Source organism: Cordyceps fumosorosea (genome assembly GCF_001636725.1).
Source record: "Cordyceps fumosorosea ARSEF 2679 chromosome Unknown scaffold_28, whole genome shotgun sequence".
Lineage (NCBI taxonomy): Eukaryota > Fungi > Ascomycota > Sordariomycetes > Hypocreales > Cordycipitaceae > Cordyceps > Cordyceps fumosorosea.
In genome coordinates, this window is record NW_017387328.1 from 26,961 (window position 1) to 50,421 (window position 23,461).

General features: G+C 56.2%; 11 protein-coding genes across 11 annotated transcripts in view; 4 read left to right on the forward strand and 7 right to left on the reverse strand.

Moving 5' to 3' along the window:
• Positions 1 to 399: 399 nt before the first annotated feature.
• Positions 400 to 2,974, forward strand: ISF_08222 (Alcohol acetyltransferase; the record flags this gene model as incomplete). Its single annotated transcript, XM_018851825.1, has 4 exons — positions 400 to 1,033; positions 1,398 to 1,551; positions 1,605 to 1,749; positions 1,844 to 2,974. The coding sequence occupies 4 exons, from the start codon at positions 400 to 402 to the stop codon at positions 2,972 to 2,974; spliced, it is 2,064 nt and encodes a 687-aa protein (XP_018700907.1).
• A 382-nt stretch (positions 2,975 to 3,356) lies between these two features.
• On the reverse strand, positions 3,357 to 6,716 carry ISF_08223 (hypothetical protein; the record flags this gene model as incomplete). The annotated part of the gene is made up of 1 exon (XM_018851826.1): positions 3,357 to 6,716. One exon carries the CDS (start codon positions 6,714 to 6,716, stop codon positions 3,357 to 3,359), a length of 3,360 nt encoding a protein of 1,119 aa, XP_018700908.1.
• A 2,228-nt stretch (positions 6,717 to 8,944) lies between these two features.
• On the reverse strand, positions 8,945 to 10,063 carry ISF_08224 (hypothetical protein; the record flags this gene model as incomplete). The annotated part of the gene is made up of 1 exon (XM_018851827.1): positions 8,945 to 10,063. The coding sequence occupies one exon, from the start codon at positions 10,061 to 10,063 to the stop codon at positions 8,945 to 8,947; it is 1,119 nt and encodes a 372-aa protein (XP_018700909.1).
• A 1,350-nt stretch (positions 10,064 to 11,413) lies between these two features.
• On the reverse strand, positions 11,414 to 12,615 carry ISF_08225 (hypothetical protein; the record flags this gene model as incomplete). The annotated part of the gene is made up of 4 exons (XM_018851828.1): positions 11,414 to 12,010; positions 12,054 to 12,203; positions 12,256 to 12,476; positions 12,546 to 12,615. The coding sequence occupies 4 exons, from the start codon at positions 12,613 to 12,615 to the stop codon at positions 11,414 to 11,416; spliced, it is 1,038 nt and encodes a 345-aa protein (XP_018700910.1).
• Positions 12,616 to 12,895: 280 nt separating this feature from the next.
• On the reverse strand, positions 12,896 to 13,939 carry ISF_08226 (Kelch repeat protein; the record flags this gene model as incomplete). The annotated part of the gene is made up of 2 exons (XM_018851829.1): positions 12,896 to 13,719; positions 13,774 to 13,939. 2 exons carry the CDS (start codon positions 13,937 to 13,939, stop codon positions 12,896 to 12,898), a joined length of 990 nt encoding a protein of 329 aa, XP_018700911.1.
• Positions 13,940 to 16,266: 2,327 nt separating this feature from the next.
• ISF_08227 (Beta-lactamase/transpeptidase-like protein) lies at positions 16,267 to 17,994 on the reverse strand (the record flags this gene model as incomplete). Its single annotated transcript, XM_018851830.1, has 3 exons — positions 16,267 to 16,678; positions 16,750 to 17,744; positions 17,788 to 17,994. The coding sequence occupies 3 exons, from the start codon at positions 17,992 to 17,994 to the stop codon at positions 16,267 to 16,269; spliced, it is 1,614 nt and encodes a 537-aa protein (XP_018700912.1).
• Positions 17,995 to 18,838: 844 nt separating this feature from the next.
• Positions 18,839 to 19,631, forward strand: ISF_08228 (mannose phospho-dolichol synthase; the record flags this gene model as incomplete). Its single annotated transcript, XM_018851831.1, has 2 exons — positions 18,839 to 18,948; positions 19,013 to 19,631. 2 exons carry the CDS (start codon positions 18,839 to 18,841, stop codon positions 19,629 to 19,631), a joined length of 729 nt encoding a protein of 242 aa, XP_018700913.1.
• A 167-nt stretch (positions 19,632 to 19,798) lies between these two features.
• ISF_08229 (Short-chain dehydrogenase/reductase SDR) lies at positions 19,799 to 20,758 on the reverse strand (the record flags this gene model as incomplete). Its single annotated transcript, XM_018851832.1, has 2 exons — positions 19,799 to 20,505; positions 20,593 to 20,758. The coding sequence occupies 2 exons, from the start codon at positions 20,756 to 20,758 to the stop codon at positions 19,799 to 19,801; spliced, it is 873 nt and encodes a 290-aa protein (XP_018700914.1).
• Positions 20,759 to 21,424: 666 nt separating this feature from the next.
• ISF_08230 (hypothetical protein) lies at positions 21,425 to 21,862 on the forward strand (the record flags this gene model as incomplete). Its single annotated transcript, XM_018851833.1, has 1 exon — positions 21,425 to 21,862. The coding sequence occupies one exon, from the start codon at positions 21,425 to 21,427 to the stop codon at positions 21,860 to 21,862; it is 438 nt and encodes a 145-aa protein (XP_018700915.1).
• A 363-nt stretch (positions 21,863 to 22,225) lies between these two features.
• On the forward strand, positions 22,226 to 22,936 carry ISF_08231 (Cupin, RmlC-type; the record flags this gene model as incomplete). Its single annotated transcript, XM_018851834.1, has 1 exon — positions 22,226 to 22,936. The coding sequence occupies one exon, from the start codon at positions 22,226 to 22,228 to the stop codon at positions 22,934 to 22,936; it is 711 nt and encodes a 236-aa protein (XP_018700916.1).
• Positions 22,937 to 22,987: 51 nt separating this feature from the next.
• ISF_08232 (Tetratricopeptide-like helical) overlaps positions 22,988 to 23,461 on the reverse strand; it is a gene marked incomplete at both ends in the record, with an annotated part of 1,114 nt that continues 640 nt past the window's right edge. Inside the window, one exon of the mRNA XM_018851835.1 lies at positions 22,988 to 23,381. Within this exon, the coding sequence (XP_018700917.1) occupies positions 22,988 to 23,381 (394 nt within the window). The remainder of the gene's footprint in view (positions 23,382 to 23,461) is intronic.

The following is a 23,461-nucleotide window of genomic DNA, read 5'->3' on the forward strand; positions in this document are numbered from 1 at the left end:
CGTGTGAAGCTCCTTCTACAAGTCGAGTAGCCCGGGAATGCTGCTAAAATTAGGAGGTATATGTCTTCTCAAGTAGGAAAGTAGAGCAGTGCATTATGCGTGTGAATTGTTTGCACTGAATCGTGAATGAATCTGAGTGACCAGCAGCAGCATAATTCTCCAGTAGGCTGTCATTAGACAAGGCAAAAGAAGATGGAAAGGAAATTTTAAGTCTGATCTGACCGGTTTTCTTACTAATTCGTGATAATGTCTCGAAAACAGCATTAGCCGACACCATCAATTGAAGGTTGGGCCCATATGCATCTACGTTCGTCGAGAAGTTGCCGCCGTCACCTCGTAACATCCTCAGCCCCGCACGCAAAACCTGCATCGAAATTCATCACAACACGAGCCACCAGCATGGCGCAATCAAAACCGAATAGTGGATATATTGTCGAATACGTCGAAGAGATGGAGTCTCTCGGCCTCGATGAATACGGATTCAACCTGATGCGCACATACTACCAGGACGACGACCTGTGGCAAGCCTTTCGCCGGAACTTTGACACCGCGCTGGAGAAGGGCATGGCCGGAGAATGGTCCCGCGCGATAGAGAAGCTTCACGACAAGGTTTTCACGCGCATTCACGACGATCTGGACTTGGCCGGTCAAGGACCAGAGGGCGTGTCTGCGGCGTTTCAAACCTTTTGCCTGGATGAGGAGGACGAAGACGAAGATGAAGACGAGGAGGAGGAAGATGATGAAGGCGGCGATGACGAAGAAGAAAGAGACAAAGACAAAGGCCAAGAAAGAAGTCCTTGGTCGCATGAAATGGGACCCGGCATCATCCGAAGCATCTGCCTCATGGTCGACGAGGCCAGCATGCGCTCCGCCACGCCGTATGTCATCGCCGTGGACGCGCTGCTGCACACGGGCGCGGATCTCGGATATCCCGGGTATTTTAAAATCGCGATTGACTGTCTGATGCCCAAGTTCTACGCTGCCGTCGGTCGCTTTGACTTGGCACGGGTGGCTGCCGCGGTGGACAAGGACGGTATTTGGAGGGGGATGGATGCAGCATGACGAGGATCAGTGTCGAGGATACAGACGACACCAAAGCATCATTGTTTGATACTAATTTGCCTCATGATTTTCTTTCTGAATATTTCTTATTATACCTGTCTATCTATGGGGTTGGGACGGCTGGTGAGAAAACGCGACCGACCGTGCCGCCACAGCTCAACAACCTCCAGTCATTAGCGAATGATCAGAGAAATTCAGAAGAGGAAGCAAAGACAGATTTCAAGTGACACAGGTTTACAGATTCATTGAACTGAAAAAGAAATTCCAGACCTACCGTGCCACGTTGTCAGGGGGCCAGCTCGTCTAATAGGAAGCACCGACCTACTTCCATCTAGTTCACAAGCCACCAACACAACAGCGCCATCGTCACGACTATGACGATATCTCGACCATCACGGCCATCAAGCGGCCCATTTCCTCGCTTCAATATCTAGACCCTCTACGCATCATGCCTTCCGAGAATGCCGTACTCCGCCGTCTCGGCCCTATGTAAATGCCTCCTTTCCTACGCTCTCTCTACACTGTTCGCTAACCAAACTAAGGGAACTCTGGTCCTCCTCCCGCCACAGCCTCGGCATCTACCGCGCTGTCACCGTCTCCGCGCGGTACGTCCCCAGCTCCCGCTCACCCGGCGGCGCGTCCGTCACCTCCATCTCCCCGCGCCTGCTCGCCGCGCTGGTCGCGGTCGTGCGTGCGCACCCGATGCTGCACGTCGGCATCACCGGCGAGGACACCAATGCGGCGCGGTACACGCACATACCGGAGGCTTGACCGGCGGGAGCACGTGTCCGTGGTGGTCGTGGCCGCGGCGGAGGACGCGGCGCTGGATCGGGAGGTCGCGCGCGTGCAGGCCGCGCAGCACAACGCGCTCTGGCAGGATACGGAGACGAGGGCTCCGTGGCGGCTGACGATCGTGCGGGATGAGCAGCACAACTACGAGGACGTGATATTCGCGTTTCACCAAGCGCTGCTAGACGGCACCAGCGGGCGCGCCTTCCACGAACACCTCCTCGCCGCGCTCAACAACTCCTCCCCGCCCGGAGACGACGACAGCGGTGTGCTCTCCTTTCCGGAGCCCCCCGCGCTGCCGGAGCCGCAGGAGGAGGCAGTGAGGTTCACGCTCGGCCCGCTCTACGTCGCCTCCGTGCTCTGGGGCGAGTTCGCCCCCGCGATGCTCAAGCGCCGGCCGCCTGGAGCGGCCGCCGCATCTCCTTCTCGCAGCCATACGCCACCAGAATCCGCCCCGTCGACTTCCTCCCCGCGCAGACCAGCGCGCTACTCGCCGCGTGCCGCGCAAACCAGACGACCTTCACGGCACTCCTCCACGCGCTCGTTTTCGCATACTTGGCAAGCGCGCTTCCGGAGGACGAGGTGTCCGGCGGGTTCAGCGCCGCCACCCCAATCGGCCTGCGGCGGTACATGCGCGACGACGTGGACGGTGCCTTGCGAGACACTCTCCGCGTGCTTCTCTGCTCGACCGACCACGCGTTTTCCGCCGCGAACGTTTCCGCCATGCGCGCGGCGGCGGGCCCTTTCCCGCACCGCGCTGACTGGCGCCGTCTGGGCCACGGCGCGGCGCGTCCGCGGCGAGTTGGCCGACCGCCGCGCCACGCACAACATCGTCGCTGGCATGATGCACCACGTTAGCGACTGGCGGCGCCTGCACACCGCCCGCGGCGGAGGCGGCCTGGGGCAAGGTTACGGTGAGCAGGGCGCGCTCTTCTCCAACGGGGCCATGGTGACGGGCGCGGCGGTCGGCGTCAACGTGGCGTCGGCGCCGGGCGGTCGGCTAAGCATCGCGCTGTCCTGGCAGGACGGCGTCGTGGAGGAGGCGTTGGTGGAGGGTCTGGGGCTCGCGCTGGAGGGGATGGTAAACAGATTCTGCGAAGGGGGCCGGGAGTGGTCGTTATAAATAAGGGGGTATAGAATGGGAATTTGAACTTTAAGCGAAGGCTTTTGGATGAGACAGGCTGATGAGTTTTCTGAGATGTTATATGCACACACGATATTCACAAAATGAAAGATCTTAGTTACCTAGAATCCATGTGCCACACACGCACAAGGCAATGTATATCTCCTATTCAAATGTAAACCATCCCCTTCTATTCTTAGGTATCTATGGGCGAAGGAATGTCAGGTCCGAAGTGCATGACAAGATAAAAATTTACCTCACACGACATGATGCAGATACGATGCACAATAACAACACAACGCTCACACTCGTGATCATCACATTCGTCAATTACACTTTGTACAGGTCTATTTCTATATACGTGGTTGCCGACTATCCTGCTTCAACGCGATGGCCCGTAGAATCCCGGCTGCCCAGGCATGCCTTGAAAGTCGTCGTACTGGTCCTGTCCGTAGGGGCGGGGGGGCTGCACCTGGTGCGTGGCCGGGGACTGTCGGCCGGGAGCCGGACTCATATGCCGGGCTGGGTTCATCGGAGCGGGACTCATCTGTCGCGTGGGGTTCATCGGCGCCGGGCTCATATGCCGGGCTGGGTTCATTGGAGCGGGACTCATCTGTCGCGTGGGGTTCATCGGCGCCGGGCTCATATTCCGAACGAGGCTCGGTGACTGAGTCTGCGACCGCAGTGCAGCACCCAACGGCCCGGCGGCCGGACCCGGCGACTGCGAGCGGGTCCGCGGCGCCGGACTCATACGCCCCTCATGGAGAGGTACTTCTTGGTACCCCCGCGGCGCCGGGCTCATACGCCCTTCGTGCTGGCCCTCCAGTGGCTGGTAACCGGTGACAGGGCTCGCTCTTCCCGACTCCCCGTAAGGCCCCGGGCTGCTTCGGCCGGGCACCTCCGAGTACCCCATGGGCTGTGCGTGCACCAAACCAGTGGAGCTCGAGTTATCAAAGTTGCCCAGCGGACTGCGCATGCGGTCCAGCTCGTTGCCGGCCGACGCCTGGCGAGAGTGTGCACCGTCCACGTTCGGTCGGTAGGCGCTGTAGCTAGTGTCCGACATGCCGGTGCCCACACGTCGCGGGGGGCCATACGCCGCGGTGCGACCCGACATGGCGCTCCCAGGACGTTCGTCAAAGGAGACGGGCGTGCCCGCTCGCGTGGCCCTCTCGCTTTCAATGCCGTAAAAGTCGGCGCCGCCGTGGTTGTCCAAGAATTCGGCCCGGTTTTTGAAGTACTCAAAGTCCATGTGGCTTTCCGACACAAACTCGAAGCCTGGCACGTTGCTGGCCTTACCAGTTCTACCGGCCTTCATGGAGTCGAGAGCGTAAATGTCCGAGTAGCCACTGACAGTCATCAAGTCGCCCGCTTCAACATCCCTGCCGTCCGTCAATCGTCCAGAGTAGACGGAGGGCAGCAAGTTCTGGGCCCTTTGGTGCACCATCGGCGTGATAAGCTTCTTGTACAGAGCAGGGTGACCGAATCGGCTGGCGAGCTTTTCGCTGCGTAGGCGCTCCGCTTGGGCGCGGGCGGCCTCGGGGTTCTTTCGGACGTTGAGGAGGCTGTAGAATCGAATCTTATTGTCGTAAGTGTTGGCACACCAAAACTTGAACCCAAGCATGAGGAACGGCAGTGGAATGACAGCAAAGAACTGGATGTGGCTGGCATCGCCGCGAACCCACGTAGTGAGGAGGACGACGAGGTTGGATAGCATGGTGCCAAAGATGAAGCGGTTAAAGACCACGCGCCAGTACAGGCCACCAGACTCAGTCTTGGTAACGAAGCGGTACAGAAGCAGGTACTTCTTCAGGTAGTGGTCGACGGTAAAGTACAAGGCAGCAGCGGGGAGGACCAGGGGCATGATGCCAGCGAAACAGAGGCTGGAGGTGGCATAGAACAAAAAGTATGTGTAGTAGCTGGCGTATTCAAAGGGCGGGGGTGCGGTGAGCTCAATGAGTTCTCTGGGCGTCGGGCTGGAAAACTTCTTGAGGAAAAAAGCCCTCGTCAGCGACCAGAGTTGGGCAAGGTCGGTGGCCGCACCGAGCTGGCGCTGGAGCATGTAGGTGACCCAGAAGACGCCGTTGGAGCACAGGGCTTGGAAAAGTCCATCAATGATACTTCTGCCGTTATTACCCTTGTTGGCTCCCTTGATGGCGTCCCAGCCGGATTCCCCAGCAGAAGCATTCTTGATAATGTTAAAGACAAAGGTAAAGACGGTGGAGAAGAACGAAAAGACGATGAGGTTGTTGATGACGAAAAAGGCATACATCTTTCCAATGACGTGTCGTTCTCGGCCGGTCTTGGTCTGGTCGCCGCCCTTGGTGGAAAGACGGCGAAATATCATGGGCAGGATGAGATAGGCGAGGGAGGTGAGGGTGGGCGCCAGGATACCTTGGACGAGTCCCCAAAATTTGGGGTTGGCGGAGAGGGAGGTTTTGAAGGCGGGCCAGAGACGCCCGAGGTTGCCCAAATTGACAAAAAGCATAGCAATAAGAGCATTGGGGCCGATCCAGAGGATGGTCAGCACGAAAATCCAAAAACTGTTTGCCCACCGCCTACGATTGCGAACAGAATCGGAAAGCGGCATGTTGCGCCAGATGATGTCGTTGGGACGGGGGGCGAGGACCACGGTGCTGCCATGGGGCTTCTTCTTGCGAAAGGAGTAGGCAATGCTGTGGGCTTCGGCAATATCGCTATAACTGGCGAATCCGTAGGGCATGGTGCTTCGCTTATCGACCGAGGCCCTGACCTCCTTGATCTCGGATTCGAGCTCGCGGATGCGCTTGGTGTAGTATTCGATGGCGTCGAGCTTCTTGCCGGAGGGATAGGAGCTGTAGGAGGGGTCCTTTTTGGATGGCTTGCAAGTCGGACGTTTGGCGGGGAGTTTCTGGGGGTTCTTGAGGTACTTGGACAGAACCTCCTCTAGCTTGCGGACTGTGTGGTCGTGCTGCTCGATGAGCTCGGGTAGCTCCTTGACGTTTCTGGCGATGGCGGTCCGGGCAAAGGACGAGCTGGGGGCGACCTCATCGATAATGCGGGCGATGCCCTCGTCGGAGGCGGACTCGCGGGGAAGGTCGTAGAGCATGAGCGTTCTGGAAGCAAGACTGGTTTGGAAATCATCCGTCTCGAAGTACCTGCGGCGGAGCTCGGCAATCTTACGGTAGTTCCACCACAGGAAGCCGGCAACGATGGCGTCAAAGAGGTAGGCGGCGACAACCTGGACCCATTGAGCGCGGCCAAAGACGTTGAGGGGCGAAATGTTGGTGAGCCAGCCGAGCTCGCTCTTATCTCTGACAGCAGCCTTTGTGAGGTGGACGGGTATGAGGATGCCGACGCCGACCAGACTCAGGACTAGAAACATGTTTCGGCACATACGCATGAAGCGGATGAAAATCGTGGCGTCCATGCCGACGGTCTGCATGAGGACATCTTCGTTGGTGTGGAGAACAGGAGGGACCCAAGCGAAGAGCGACTTTCCTATAGTCGGGGGGGCGTGCTTTTCGTCCGCATGCTTGACCTTTGGTGCGTAGACGGCCTGGTTATGAGGGCGGAGGAGGGAGAAGCAGACGGCGAGGAAGACCGTGAAGCCAATGGAGACGCCAATGGCGGAGTAGAGCGAGGCCGAGGCGAGGGTAGACGAGAAGGGGTCCTTGAAGAGATCGAGCAGGGGGTTCTCGGGGCTGGTGTTTGCATTGGTATCTCTAGGCATGAGAGCCGCGGTCGTAGCTGTAACCGTGGCCATGGCCGGCTCCGAGGTACTGGATAGTTTAAGCTCGAGAATGCCGTCGGTCGTATCCGTGAGACGTTGGGGGTGTCAGAGGGTGAAGCTCGGCAGCGCCCACCGGGCGGGGATTCGTATCGATGAATTAAGTATGTATATCGTCTGTATAAATGCTTGGAGCGAGATATCTAGATCAAGCGAGCGAGGCAGCAAACCGGCTGTCGAAAGGGTGTCGGATCGTTGGGGGTTATCTGATCTGAGTAAGGGTTTGCGGATATAAAGCGAACGTGTTTGGCCAGGACGGCGAGCAGCTCAGAGGATAAAAATAGACAAAAGAGGATAAAAGGGATAGGTTGAAGAGAGAGGAAAAGAAGGTAGAACAAGGATACACAAGCGGATAGACAAAGAAAAGGACAAGGACAAAGAAGGTGGACAATTGGGGACTTTTCTCAGAAATTTGTGCCTGGAGTCTGTACCCAGCGGGTTAGTGTGCCTGGAGTGACCTGCCTTTAGCGCGGGCGGTACGAGGTGGGGCATCGATCACTGTGGCACGGGCAACAGGTGTTCTTTCTTCCTTGAAAAAGAATTATAATGTTATTTGTTTTTCTTATGCCTCGATTTGCACTTCATTGGCAGACGTGCTGGCAAGGTTCATCGGCATATTGTCTGGCGATTCCTGCATGTGCCTGAAGGTGGCTGCAGCACACCGGTGCAGCAGCAAGCTGGGAGCCGGGGCGGCCCCTGATTAGCCCGGGAGTTGGCGCTAGCGTTCTATTTTTGTCGCAACCCTTATCCTGACCTCTTGCAAAGGGTTATGTTTTTCGTAATTTTTTAACGTTAATGCCCGGTTTCTCTTGCTCGGTTTTCATTCTTCTTCTTGAAATCTCCGGGCAGTTCTTTCACGGACGATTATTGCCAAGTTCTTGTCCTTGCATGCTCCCAGCCGCCTGGTGCAGCGCCTCACCGGGCTTGTGCCCCACTGCGATACGAGTCCTGCCTGAGGTAACTGCAGGCACAAGGTTGTTTGTAGGTACACCTGACAACCAGCGCATGCACCCTACCTGACAGTCATGACCTCCCTTTGGCATACGCTCATTGGCACTCATGTACGAAGTATGTGCCCGTCGATAATTAATTATTCTTCATTCTTCATCTACAATGATCCTGTCGACATGTCTTCTTCAACCCTTCCAGCTGACGACGCAGTGGAGCCGTCCCGCTAGGGGTGGACCTGAGACACTGTATCGTCTCAAGTCTTGACTCTGATGGAACTAACTGGTGGACAGTCTACAGTTCACAGCTTGTTGCTTGAGCTGCTTGGCTGTATTGATGATTAACATATCTTAGAAATATGAAAAAAAAAAAAAAAAAAAAACCATCAGTGGAGCCTCAGTGCAATCCATGCAGGCCAGCCTTGCTTCTGTACGAAAATCATTGTCATATTCGCCACCTGATAGTCCTTGGTAGGAGAGTGGTTGTCAACTTCCACTAGCTTGCTCCCGCCGCCTTGGCATCTGCAGTCGTCGAGACTAGGAGGTTGGTACTTCGTAGTTGTCGTTGCAGTCTCGAACTTCCAGTTGTCTCGTGCTGTGATTCTGGATTTCTATATTTTTACCGCAATTCTGCATCTTGTCGACAACAGGCTAACTGCCAACGTCTATCAACAACCCGGCCAGGAACCAAGTGATGACACAGCCACAGCCTATTCCAACATTTCACCCCTACCTTCAACGAGACTGTTCTAGACCATCATCAGCGTCATCCAAGTGAATGTACCGCCGATTCTTGCCTTTCGTTGCTAGCGCCCTGTCGAACCCTGTTCCACTTTTGCCTCCTTCGCGGCACAAGCTCAACGGCTTGAAAACTGGTATCAAACAAGTTTTTAGCAATTCATTCGGCTGACGATTACGACGATTTATTACGAGTTCTACCATCGTTTTCATTGGCGCCTTCTCTCATCGCGCTTGCCAAAGTATCGTCAGTCAGCTTACAGACAACTCAAGCAACTCAGCATAACCCAATCATTTAGGAATTCGGTAATCCAGCAATGCATTATTCAGTCGATTGTAAATTATTGCGAGTTAAAAAACATTAATCACGTTCCGTACCTCCGTGCGTTATACCTAGAAAGTCAATCCGTTGCGCCGCATCCAGATCAGGGCCTGTAGCCATCTACGGAGCCATCACCCACCAGCTCCAAATATCAAATCAAATTTGCCTCCTTTTAAATCGATTTGCGCTTTTACCACCTAAAGCGACGCCTCCGCAGGGCCCTGGCTGCGTGTCTTGCGCTGCGTACGGCCCACCGGCGCCGGCGTCTTGCTCTTCTTCGGCCGGCCCACCTTCCTCGGTGCCGGCGCTGCATCAGCAGGCGCAGCACCATCCTTGGAGTCGGGCTTCGCCGGCTCATCAGCCTTGGCCTTCTTTTCAGTGTGCTCCGGTTTGAGCGCGTCGGCTTCGTCCTCAAACTTGCGCTTTTGGCCAGCCGCCGTGCTGGGAACGGAGGACGCCTGTGTGGGCGTAGGTGTGGCAGGGACCGACTTCTCGGTCGCCCCGTTCAGGAACGAATCCGTCTTCGCCACCTCAGGTGCAGAGGTCGGGGCGGGCTGCGCAGGCTCGGACTTCTGGATCGGCTCTTGCGAAATGTCCAGAACGGGCCGGGGTGTGCCACCCGCGGGCGTGCCGGTGTTGACAGGCGTGTCGGGCACTGACTTGACCTCGACGGGCCGGGGAAACGACGGCGGAGACAGATTTGCCATGGCAGGTTCCGGAGCTGCGGCCGGAGCCGGAGCTTCAACACTTTTATTGAGAGCTGATGATCCAGGCGCAGGCTCGGTCGGCTTATTGAGAGTGGACATTATAGGCGCGGCCGCAGCTGGTGCGGCAGCTCCAGTAGCCTTCTCCGGCACGGCAGGGCCTGAAATGGTTGTGGCAGGCTTGGGGGGTTCTCCGGCGGATTCCTTGGGTGGCTGCGGCGGCGCATCTAGGTTGGAGATGCTTGGTAGCGAGGCGCCGGCACTTGTAGCTGGCTTGGGTTCAGAGATAATCGGCTTTACTTCAACAACCGGCCTCGCCTCTGTAACCGGCTTCGCCTCAATCGGCTTGGTTTCGGAAATTTGCTTTGCCTCAGAAACCACCGGCTTAGGCAGCTCGGCGATCTTTGCAGGCAGCGGCGCAGCGGGTGGTTCTGGTGCATGGGTGCCGGACCCCGGAAAGAGAGACGGCCTCTCGGCCGGCTTCACAGGGGCAGAGCCAAAAGGCGGAAGACTGGACCCCATCGGAGCTGAAGGGGCAGCACTCGGATGTGTTGTCGACGGCTCTTCGCGTGGGCGCGGAATAAACGGGGCATGATCAACCGTGGAAGACATCTTGCCTCAATCTGTAGCAGTGTTAGCGCCTTAGGTAGCAGTGAGGATTGGTTGCAACAAAATAATTGCATGAGAGCTCACGCAGATAATTGGCAAGCTCAGATGCGCGCAATCCGAATTATTTCACTGCAACTCGTCGTACCTACAGAGAACCGATGATGACTAAGGGAGGATATGGGATCGCAGGGCGGAATGGCAGGGACGGGCCACACGAACGTGCAATGGTCGATATCACACAGCAGCTGTAAGCTGGGTCGAGTTGATGGAACTGATGATGCAAGATACGGGATGTGGCAGTTGAACCGATGAAGATGAAGAGGTATTAAGAGCAGACGAACGAACGCAGCAATGGAACCTTGAAATGGTCGGGGGCACCAGGAAACGGGCAATACCAAGGAAGCGGAATGGCTGGGGGCGCGCACGAGTACCGACCTAGTCCTTGGGGAACAGCAGGATGGGCCGCATATTTACCGGTAGGCTGAACATTGCTGGAGGGCTTTAACTCGTTGAGAAGGCGTCAGTTACTGGAGAACCAGTCGATCGCGGGACGGAACAAGACTCGGGGGTACACAGTGCACAAGCTGAAAACGAAGCAGGGTTTGCAGGTGTGCGGACTGTGTGATCTGTGGGCGGCCGGGGTCGATGGACGGTGCGGGAACGCAGATCGAGACAGTACAGGTACTTGGAACTGTGGCGACTTTGTATGTGAGCTAATGTACCTGTTTTTAACCTTGGCCGACCGGTTGCGGGGAATCGAGAATAAGTGGGGTCAGGCGACGCTAGCTGCAAGACATGGGTCGCCAATGCAGATTTAAGCAGCATTTGAACTCGGCTGAGAAGTGAGATTGAGGTGAGATTACGATACAAGGGTCAAGTTAATAGAGTACACATGCAGGATTCTTTTTCTCTTTGGTTTTCTTTTTTTTTTTCCAAATTTTCTTAGATGTCTAGTTGGGAAGGAAAGCGGGCATTATATTAGCAACTGGTGTGACTTAAATTGTTACTCATCGCCGCTTAACGTTGTCACCGCATAATTATTGGCGAGCGATCAGATTAGCCCGAGGTTTCATTTGGCATGACAATTCAACGAGATGTTTCTGGCCATTTTCGAGGCGGCGTAAATCTCCGCCGATGCAGGATAGCTGGAGGCTGTTGCTGAGTAGGAAAAAAAATTTGAACAAAAGGGCGAAGAAATGGAAGTGGCCCGTAGATATCTGATAAGTGTAGTCGAATTGCATGTAAAGCTAAAAGTCACGTTGTACCGAATCCTTCTAGTCAAAGCACCAAAACTACAATATGTTGATATAAGTTACTTTATCCTAGATCTATCATTCAATGCAATCAGATGTTTTAACAGCTACCTAACACTGCGAACAAGTCGTTCAGCGGCCGCGACAACTCCACCGACGCTCCTCTCGACAGCCGAAGCAACGCCTGCGGCACCGAGTCACCACCCGTCCCCGCTCCCTGGTCACTTGAGTCGCCGCCGCCCTCGCCGAGAAGCATCTCGCGCATCTGGCTCCTCAGCGGTGCCGGCCCCTGCCGCGCCAGCAATGCCAGCACCTCGACCAGCGGCGCAAGATGTGTGCGCTGAGCGAGTTGCGAGGCGTGCGGCGACAGCACCGTGCGGAGCGCCACGAACAGCCCTTCGAGGTCCACGAGCGGCCACACGTCGATCCCACCCCCATCTTCCTCGCCGTGGTGGTACGTGTGCAGCAGCCACCGCAGCATGCACTGCACGAGCAGGCCCCGCGCGCCCTTGAGGCCGGAGCGCCCGCCGCGGCGCTTCAGGAATAGCACAAAGGCGGCGTAGAAGGACTCCTTGTACCGACCGGCTTCGTTGAGGAAGCGGTCGGTAATAGCGAGGAGGAGACGAAGTGCGGCCTCGCCCACGGCCGGGCCATCAGTGCCCAGAAGGCGAGGCTCGAGCATGCATTGATACAGCATCTGAGATGTTAGTCGCGGACTAGTGCTGGGGGCGGCTACTTACATTGTCGATAATTTCCGCCATCCCGTCACTACAAAAGTAAATCCGTAGATCGACTATGTAGTCGGCCAACAACGTCACCAATGTCTCAACGGTCGACAGGATCAGCGGCTCCTCGGTTCGTACGTCGGACCTCTGTATGGTCAGCGGGAACTGTGAGGTGACGCAGCGAACATACCGCAAGTAAGTCAATCAACTTCTCTACATGACCGTGGTCTGCAAAGCACATCCTAATCTCTGGAGAGAGCTTGAGCATCCTCTCCAGGCAGTTCAAGACTGCTTCGCGGGTGCCGCTCGGTATACCGGCCGGTGAAAACGCCAGTCGGCCCATTGCCACGAGGATGCCGTCCACATGCGCCGGCGTCAGGTTTCCCAGCGTCGGCCCGGTCATTGTTTCGACCAGCTGCTGCAGCTTCTCATCACAGACTGCGACAGAGTAGGGTTGGTGGTTAGCGTAGACCCTGCGTGCCGACTAGCAATCGGGCTCGCACTCACTGGGAATGGCCGGGGTCGCGAGGCTGGCCTGCGACTGCAGCTCGCCCATGACGTACAGGAGCTTATCCATGTCAACGTATGATTCCTGCGAGCTCAATCACCAGGCCGTAGACCACCGACGGACGCCATGTCGTGATGTTGAAGAGGTAAAAAAGGACGCCCCACCAACTTCTCTCGGCACTAGCTTTATGAAAATTGTTGTGCCGAGAACAAATGCACTACAAATATTTTAAGATTTTTTACTTAATAAAGAGAGACTTTCAAAACTAATCATGGTTGATTTATCTTTCTTCGAACCAGATTCCGCTTGTCAGAGAAAACCGAACCGCAACTGTCAGCATGGCACCACATCAGAAGCTCAATCTCCAAACATCGCCAAGTCTCTTGTTTTCTTCGTTGATACCTCCATGCAGAACAATGGCATCTCCAGTCTCGACTACATCGGCGTCGAACCACCCTCGGGGCTCAGGTACCTCACCATCCGTCTCCAGCTTGTGCCAGTTCGCCTGCGTGACATCCCAGACCCACGCATCGGCAAGCATCTTGCCCGCGCCGGCATGTCCGAGGGCGCTGGGATCTCGCTCGCCAAACATTGTGATGAGGTGCGCTTTGCCGTGGATCGTAAGCGGCAGCAACACAGCGACGCTGCGCGGTTCGGGGCCGTGAACGCCGTCTGGCGTGTAGGGAACTGACGCCCACGACTGTGATGCAATGTCGAAAACGTCGAGCACGCCACCTAATTCCGTCTTACCGTCAAAACCGTTGATGCGGTACACTTTGCCCTGATTGTACGCGATGGAGGCACCACCTCTTGCCGGCGCCGGCGCAGAGGGCAGCTCAGTCCAGGTACTTGTTTCAATGTCAAAGGACCAGAAGTCGGATAGACGTCCAGATTCCGGGCATCCAGCGTGCACAAATATCTTGTTGGTGCCGTTTGACGCCATGCAGTGATAGCTTCTTCCAGCAGGGTAAGGCGCGCCGGTAGGCTTGACCAATGCCCAGCTAGACGTTCTGGGGTCATAACACCACAAAGATCCATGCTCCTCAACTGGTTTCATCTCAAGGCCGCCGCGACCTGAGAATATCCAGATCTTTCCCTGGAGAGCGGTGCTCGCGCTGCCCACGCGCGGGATAGGCGCTTCAGTGGGAGCTGGAACTGTCTGCGCAGAAGAGTCTATGAGAATTAGTATAATTATGTTAAGTTTCCGTTATTTTAAGGCTTTCTTACTATTTCCAGGAAAAATTTCGACAACATCGAATTTATTATCGACAGGTTGTCGGGGAATCAGTTCACCCCCAAAAATGTAAGCCTTCTGCCCAACGACAGTAGTGGTCTGGGAGGACCGATAAAGACGTTGGGTAGAAATAAGACGAAACCACTTTGCGGTAGACATGTTAAAAACAACAAATAAAGAAGCTAGATGATGAGAGTCGATGAGAGTCGAAGAAAAATGCAGGGCCGGCCCAGCAAGAGGACTCTGCCTCATCTATATACACTGAGCTGACATGTCTCGCGCCGGCCTGATGGAACGCCTCGTTCGGTAATTATCCAGTCAATCATATCGGTCGTTTACAGCTATTCCGATTATGTAAAATCTAGATCACCAGTTAATTCATCCTCTGTTCAAGCTGAGCACCTTTGTAGACGGCGATCTGCTTAGATAATCGGGATGCTACACTCCGATATCCACTCCCTCGGACTCCGATGATTCCGTACGTCTGCATCTCATCATGCCCCCCAGAAAGGCATGCGACGTTTGTTTCAAACGAAAGGTGTTTAATCTGATGGGTCACCATACGGCATTTCCACTGACTTAAAGTAGATACAATGCTCAATTCCCAGTCCTGGTGTGCCATGCAACTGGTGCGACAACCAGAAAATACCCTGCACATTCACTCGAAAGCCGCAAAGGAAAAGGCAGAGCGTGTAAGAGGCTTCAAAAATTGCGGCGAGCGAAGCTGACAGAACAGAATTACGCCTGATACAGTTTTTGCCCTGAAACGCCGAGTTGAACAGCTCGAGGTGGATCTGGCTCGCAATGTTGAGAGTCATTTTGCGTCGCTGGATAAGGGCATCTCGAATGATGCCCAAACTCAATGTGTGGTGGAGCGCGGTGCATCACAAACGATACAATCGCCCATAGATAGCGCCTTTGAAAGCGCAGGTGCTCTTCCCTGGCTTTCGCAGCAGCTTGGACGAAATTGGTACTCTCGAGGACTGCAAATTCTGTCCAAAAAGGGCCAGCAGTGGATGGAATTGAAAACTGGACAGCCCTTGCCTTTGCAAAAATACGTCGCGTTCGGTGCGCCCCGGCAAATGTGCAGCGTGCAAGCAACGCGTAGTCTCCCTAAGAGGGAGCTTCCCAGCGAACAAGCAACACATGCAATAATTGACAAGTTCTTCGATTCAAACATCTGCGTTCCACTCTTGGATCGTACGCTCATTTACGCAACGGTTGAAGAGGCTTACTGTCCAGCGCAATCTTTACCGGCTCAGGCGTGCGTTTGGGCTCTCCACACATGGACCAAATCGCCCTTGCTTTCTGACTTGGGCCGGATTGACATTGAGACTTGTGCTGCCAAATGTTTATCACTCCTCGAGAAATGTCACTGGGAATCCAGTTTGGAAGTGCTCCAGGCAATACTCTTGCTGGTAAGCCGGGCTGTTCGATTGCATGGCTCGTACTAACAGTAGCAGCAATATCAAGGGACATTTCTGGCCACGCAAGACAGCAACTTGCATGCGATTGCTTGCCGGATGGTCTGCGAGTTGCAGGACTATTCAGAGGACACCCTACCCGACCGCAAGCGACATATCAACACGCTCTTCCGCCTCTTATACATCCTCGATAAAGACATCGCCCTGCGAGCGGGTCGGCCGCTGTTGACCGAAGACTACTGTGATTTAAATGTGATGGATACTGTGGCAGAAGAGTCGTATTCCAGTGACTTAAAGTTGAGCATCATTAAAGAGAGGACTTGCCGTTTTCTCTATTCGCAAAAAGGCGCGAAGCTTTCGGACGGCGAAATATTGCAATATATTCGGCAATTGGACCACGAGCTTGAGCAATGGAGACTTTCCGTTCCTGTGTCGATGCGCCCTAGATTGAGCGTTTCTGACCCGAACTCAGCGCATTCGACCATCCAGGAAACCAAGCGACTTATTGGTATACAGCTAGACTACCATTACACCCTCATCTCAATCCACACCATGGTCCGCAGATGCGGCGCTTCAAACGAAGAGCTGCCGGAAGATTTACACAGCGTTATGCATTCGAGTGTCGACCTTTCCCTGGAGGCAGGCCGATCGACGTTGATGGTTCTTAAATCGGCTCTCAAACTTTTAGGAGGAGAATCCTTTCAGTGAGTTAATCTCGATAACTTCCATATCTGGCTATCTGGCTAACCTGCCAGGTATATACAGTCACACGCGCCAGTGGCTGCCATGGCACTGTTCGTCAACATCCTGGTACATCCGATCCACCGCTCACAGGCCGACTTGGAAGTCCTGATACAGGCAGTCGGTACTTTTCAGACGATTCCCCTCGATGCTCTTTCTCCCATCGAAGCACAGAAGATCCAAAGGCTCAACGAATTCATAATGGAGCTGGTGCGGCTCGCGAGCTGCGCCATTTGGAAGGCCAAAACTAGCAGAATCACAGGCTAATCCGGAGCGCACGGCGAAGTATTTTTTCGCGATGTATCTTATTACGGAAGTATGTTACACTCGCTTGAATAGCACATTGGGCTCGCCAAGTTGACCTTTTGGTGTTAGCTGCATCTCCAGACCGGCAGCCTTCCCATCCACGCCAACCTTGAACTCGCCAGCAAAGGTGCCAGCGATGCTGTTCGAATCTGTCACATAAGCATCTACGAGCCAAAAGTTGCCGGAGACGTGCCGGAAGCGCAATTCGTACTGAGTGATGGGCTCGGTTCGGTTCGCCACCAGCCATGTCTTGCCGCCAACATCCGCCTCGATGATGCGCAGGGTCCCGTATCCTGGGTCATAGTAATGGCCAACGATTTGCTTGTTGGTCAATGATGAGGGGATCGGCTTTTCCGGACGGTCGGGGTAATAGACTGACTCGGCAGCTGCAAGTGCCTTCTCCGTCTCTTTGTTGAATTCGTCGAAGCTACAAACGTCAGCACATTGCAGCCCCATCGAACACAGCCCCATCGGGCACAGTATCATCAGACGACTTACCTATAAGTGAGATTGTAGCGCTGCTCCTGAGGGACACCTAGCTTATCCTCAATCAGTCGCCAGACGATCTCGTCTTCGGCAGAGTTGGCGAGGCCCGTATTGGCCATGGCCGCGACGGCATAGCGCAAACGGGGAACCAAGTACAGCTGCGTGCTGTAGGCCAACATGGTGCCGCCATGCTTCCAAACGACCTCGCCGTGGTACGTCTTCTTCATCCACCCCAGTCCATACGTCAAGTCGCCGTCGCCCATGACCCCACCCTCGTTCTCGCCGGTGAGCATGCGCGGCTTGCGAATCTCGTCGTGCGCAGCCTTGGAGAAGGGCGCGGTCTGGTCGAGCAGGCAGCGTGCCCACTTGGTGTAGTCGGAGACGGTAGAGATGACGAGTCCGGCACCGCCCGTCTCCCGGGTGCTCTCGAGGCCCATCTCGACAAACTTGTTGGCCTTGGGGTCCCAGTAGTAGCCGGTGGCTAGATGCTCCGGCGCGGCTACTGCATCCTTGGTATCGCCAAAGGTGGATGTCATGCCGAGTGGCCCCCAAATAGAGTCGTGCAGCACATCACCTAGCCACTTGCCTGAGATGGCTTCGGCGACATGGCCGAGGACGGTGTACATGTAGTTGCAGTACTGCCAGGTGGTTCGCGGCGGCGCGCTGGGCTTCAGGTTCCGGAGGTTCTGCACCTGCTGGGCAATGGTCACGGGGCTGCCGTCGTCGTGGCGCGCAAAAACAGCGGCATCATGACGGGGCATACCGGTGCGATGGCTGGCCGCGTCCTCGAGAGTGATGTGTTCGGTCGACCAATCCTCGTACATGACAAAGTCGTTGCGGATAATGGACGAGATGGTGGTGCTCCATCCATCAGCAAGGATAGAGTGATTTTTACTGTCGATTATTTGGGCAACAGCCGCAGCCGTGAAGGCTTTGGATGTTGACCCAGCAAAGTAGAGTGTGTCCGGCGTGGCCTTGGTGTCTGGCAGGGTGGCGTACCCGTATCCCTACAAGCGTTAGATGTGATACCATCTAGGTCGTTATACTCACCTGTGCGTAGACACCATCGCCGTCCACAACAGCAACCGACATGCCTGCAATCTTCCACCTGTCCATGACGTCGCCTGCAAAGCTGGCGAGGTTGTCATTGAAGGGATTGCGGGAGCCGTTGTGAGTTGTGGGTGGCTGCTGAATGGCATTGATGGACGGCAACAAGCCGGCCAACAGAGCGGTCACGAAGGACTTTGAGAGCGCCATTTTAATGACAATAAGGGAAGATTGAAGAACTTCAACTGTCTCCGGAAAAAAGCATGTTTATAAGGCTGTGGCGGGGGAACGGCCCACTCCGCAGCTGAGGCCGGGGCCGCGTATAGGATCGGGATGCAGCTGTTTAAGGCAGCAATCGCGCGAATGCGACATGACGGATGGTGTGCTATATGTACCAGTATGCAACAAACCTGCTCACCTGCATTGCATTTTCGGGCTGTGCAAGCGGCACTGAGATGCGAGGTTCGGATTTGATACGTACTTGCGAGTGATCACAGGGCAGTGGCTGCGTAGGTTTGTGATCAATCAATCATACGATTGGTTTAATGATAGTAAGATTTCTCAGCTCATATCCTTCGTATCTCATGTAGGTGATGGTAATGTAGGCGACTGCCTGGTTCTGGCGTGAGGCTATCACGAACCGTATCACAGCGTCTGGAGCGTCATCGCTCGCTCGTCTCATTCTTGATCATGGGACAAAAATCACATAAATGCATTTCCATCAATTTAGTGTCAGTTCTCTTTGGAAATCCAGCCTTTATCTCATTTTGTCAAAGCGTTGTATGTAGTGCATTCGCAGCCCATATTTCTCAGTTCTCAGGGGCAAGCCAGCCAGCTTAGTCACCACCTGACAAGCTGTCCTGAAGCCTAGCTCAGCGACCGTCGCGAACTCCTCCTTCCACAGACAATTCAAGCACCCAACTTGCTCACATTCTTTTCAATTTCTTTTCTCCCACCTTGTGGTGTCAATTCTTTTATCCTACCCTAATTACCTCGAAGCCGACGCGACCGACCCGCCACCTACCACCTGCGAACACCGCGACGCGACTTCACAATGGCTCCCAAGGCAACCGGCGAGAAGTACTCGGTCATCCTCCCGACCTACAATGAGCGTCGCAACCTGCCAATCATCACCTGGCTGCTGAATCGCACCTTTACCGACGCGTAAGCCCGCCTACAGACACCGAAAACACACCCCGCAACCGTCCGCCCGCTGACCCCCCTACAGCAAGCTCGACTGGGAGCTCATCATCGTCGACGACGGCTCGCCGGACGGCACGCAAGAAGTCGCACAGCAGCTCGTCAAGGCTTACGCGCCGCACGTCGTTCTCAAGCCGCGCGCGGGCAAGCTGGGCCTGGGCACCGCCTACGTGCACGGGCTGCAGTTCACTACCGGCACCTTCGTCGTCATCATGGACGCCGACTTCTCGCACCACCCCAAGTTCATCCCGCAGATGATCGCGCTGCAGAAGACGGCCAACTACGACATCGTGACGGGCACGCGGTACGCGGGCGCGGGCGGCGTGTTCGGGTGGGACCTAAAGCGCAAGTTCGTGAGCCGCGGCGCGAACCTGTTCGCGGACACGGTGCTGCGCCCCGGCGTGAGCGACCTGACGGGCTCGTTCCGGCTGTACAAGAAGAGCGTGCTGCAGCGTGTCATCTCGAGCACGGAGAGCAAGGGCTACACGTTCCAGATGGAGATGATGGTGCGCGCCAAGGCGATGGGCTGCACGGTGGCGGAGGTGCCGATCACGTTCGTGGACAGGCTGTACGGCGAGTCGAAGCTGGGTGGCGACGAGATTGTCGAGTACGCCAAGGGCGTGCTGAACCTGTGGCTGAAGGTGTAGATGGAGGGGGGCAGACGGAAAAACTCGGAAGGGATGAGATGAAACGTATGCTTTGTAGCATGTTACATGGCGGCAGCATGGCTGTGCGGGATACAATTAATAATGAAATGCCCCGGTTGTCTTGAAGTCGTATTATTCTCCCATTATTCTCCCATTATGCTCTAAATTTACATATTGCGGCCGCCCGTCACCATGATGGTCTGGCCGCTGACGTACGAAAACAGGGGACTCGCCACGGCTAGGATGGACGCCGCTGCCTCCGTCGCCGTGCCCGGCCTTCCGAGCGGGATGTCGCTCTTCGCCGGCGCCGCACCCGACCCCGTCCCCTTTTGCGCCTGCGGTATTCCCAGCGCAATCTTCTCCCCGCCCGGCCCCTCCACGAACGCGCCCTCCTCCTTTGCCGCCGTCAGCCTCGTCGCGATGTGCCCAAACGCAATCGCGTTCGCCCGCACGCCGAACTTGGGCCCCCACTCCTTGGCGATGGTCTTGGTGAGGCCGACGACCCCGGCCTTGGCGAGCGCGTAGTTGGCCTGCCCCGCGTTGCCGTGGACGCCGCTGGTGGAGGAGATGTTGACGACGCAGCGGGGCTCGCCGTCGGTGACGCGGAAGTAGGCGGCGGCGGCGCGGACGAGGCGAAAGGGCGCGGTGGCGTGCAGGGCGAGGATGGTGTCCCACTGCTTGTCGGACATTTTGTGGACGACGCCGTCCCAGGTGTAGCCGGCGTTGTTGACGAGGATGTGGATCTTGCCGGAGCCGAAGGCGGCGGCGCGGGAGACGAGGGTCTCCGGGTAGGAAGGGTCGAGGACGTCGCCGGGGACGCTGATGGCCTGGCCGCCGGAGCTGTTGATGGCCTCGGCGACGGCGTCGCTCTTCTCTGCGGGGTGTGTGTGAGCAAACAGAAACACAAAACACACGGGAGACGGGGGATGTGGAGGGTAAGGGGGAAATGTGGGAAACGTACTGGCGTCAATGTCGGTCACGACTACCTTGGCGCCCTCCTTGGCGAATAGACGCGCGGTCTCGGCGCCGATGCCCTGGCCGCTGCCCGTGATGATGGCGACCTGCCCGGCGAGCATGCCCTTGGGGTAGTTGAGGTGGTTGGCGATTTGCGCGACACGGTCCGACATGTTGGACGATGTGGTGTGGTGTGTAATGGGAGGCTGAAATGCAAAAGAGGAAAAGAAAAGGTTTGGGGGATGAAAAAAGGAAAAGCCGTTGATGATGTCGATGAAGCTTTATTGTCTGGGGAAGTGGGGGAGATCGATAAATACATCGGCCGCCGAGGTGTTGGAACGGGTGGATCATGCCGAGGTTCTGGTGAGACAGATCCCGCGGAGTTGGTGTGAGCTCCGGCCGTTGTGTATTGCGGGTTTTAGATACGGCTATTATTCGATTGAGATTTTATATATCCGTACCATCAGTATATTTAACAGTGCAAGGTGTCACCGGCAATATGATGCTGGTGCAAGGCCGGAAACTCCACGGACTGTGCACTGTACAGTACGTTACTGCAGTCTCAAGCAAGTCCTGGACCGGCAAAGTGAAGCACTCGCGATCCATCTCAGTAAAAATACTCATGGCGTTTGTGTCAGTCAGCAGTTCCAATCCGCTGCATATAATTTCATCTGGATAAATCCGTAGCCTGTCAGTGGCGCAACATGTGTCCCATCATTGGCTGCCGTCTTACTGCTGGGTCATGAGACCTTCCCTCGCAGCCTTATTTTTCAACTCTCACCCGAGCAAGTCCTCATCTTCCACGTTACAGCATCTCCATCACATCCAAAGCACCCACGATGCCGCCCGAGCAACCTACACATACGCCGCCCGAGCAACCTACACAGACACCGCCCGGCCACCCGCCCGGATGGCGCGGTCCGCCGCCGCCACGCTTCCGCGACCCGAGCTCGCCGCCGTCCGTCTTCCCCTTCGTCTTCTTCATCGCCGTGGCTGCCTGGTTGCTCTTCGTCCTGCTGTCCATGGCCACGCGGCGGGGACGACGCGACAAGGACGATGACGATGAGGGGGAGCCGGCGAACCACCGCTCAGGGCCGGCGTGGTACGTTCCGGGGCCGACCGAGACGACGCCACTATACGGGGCCGCGCCGCCTCCGCCGCCGTATGATGACGGGCACCATCATCGTGCTGGTCCGCCAGCGCACGATCCGCATCCGCCAATGCATCATCCTGCACCACCCGATACAGCTCCGGATCCGGGACACACTCACCAGTGATGGCGGCAACGAAAAAATGCAGCGAGTTACAAGGGCGAGGCTTATCTGCGTTAAGATTAAGCAAACACGTATTGGGGACTCGGCGTCTGGCAAAGTATCAGACGATCTAGATACAGCGGTGACTCTCACTGGTATCTAATTCAGAGAGCGAACAGGCATTTTAATTACAATTTTTAAAATTCCGGGTTATTTACCAAATTGATGACTATTTAGTTCCTGCCGCCCTTCATACTGTGGCGCTCTAGTTAGCACTTGATTTATAATGCGGGCAACCTCAGGCTGACCCGTCGCACCCTTATAAGCCGATCGCGAAGTAACTCAATAACTACCACCCCGTCAACTACACCTTCCATCCATCCCACAATGCCAGATATCCCATCCATCATCACTCGACCCCTCCCCAACGCCGTCACCTACGACCTCGCCGCGCGCGACCGCGTCACCATCACCCTGCCCCCGCGCTCGACCTGGTCCAGCGGCCTGCACTGGCACCGGGACCACGACGAGTACCTGCGCGTCGTGCGCGGCCGCATCCACGTCTCCCTGGGCGGCGAGAAGCGCATCGTCGGCGCGGACGAGCCGGAGGTCCGGATCCCGCGGTGCGCGTGGCACAGCTGGAGCCGCGCGGACGAAGACGGTGAGGTGGTCGTCGTGGAGAGGACAGAGCCGGTGGACTTGCAGAAGGCGGTGTTTTTCTGGAATTTAAACGGCGTGGTTCTGGATGCGCCCGTGCTGGATGCAAAGCTGAAGAGGCTACCATCGTGGGCGCGACACCTGCTAGTGGACTTTTGGGTCACCTTGAGCCTCTTTGTCATTTTTCACCACCTCGACAACTTTCCGGTATTTCTGAATGCGCCTCTTCTGCTTCAGAGGTTCGTGCCTTGGCCGGAGGGGAAGGGTATGGTGTCACAGGTTTCACAAAAGGTGGACTGGCTCTGTACGCACAGTGTGCTATGGCTGGCGGCTGCTGTTGGTCGTGTCTTCGGTGTAGCGCCTGTTCAACGGCGATACACACCAGCTTGTATTTACTCGCAGTGGTGCGAAGACCAGCACAAGTCTAAAAAGACGTCCTAGGGTTGAATTCTCTCCCACAACTTAGGTAGCCGTCATAGACAATTCGCTCAATTATAGCTTGAAATCAGCATTCGTCCTCTCCCATCCTGCCGGCGACTCTCCCATCGCCGCCACGCGCTCCGTTAGCTTCACCTTGAGCGCCTTGCTCCTATCCGTGCACAACTCGTACATGGTCGACAGGTTGAACAGTAGCGTGTGCGACGAGCAGCCGCGGTCCACCAGCCCCTCGAGCAGGTCCCGCCCCTCGACGATGCGCCCCAGGTACAGCAGACACACGGCCGCGTTGACGCTGATCATCTCGTCGTCGGGCCGCGCCTCGCTAAGCACCCGCCAGCGCGCCAGCGCCGCCTCGTGCTCCCCATCAGCCATGTCGCACAGCGCCAGCACGATGCCCTCCGTCGTCTCCGCGTCGTCCCCCGCGCAGCGTCGCGCACACTCCCGTGCGCTGTCCGCGTCACCCAGCTGCAGCCACAGCAGAGCGCGGGCCAGCTCCAGCCGCGCCTCGCCGCCGCCGTTGGCGCGGAG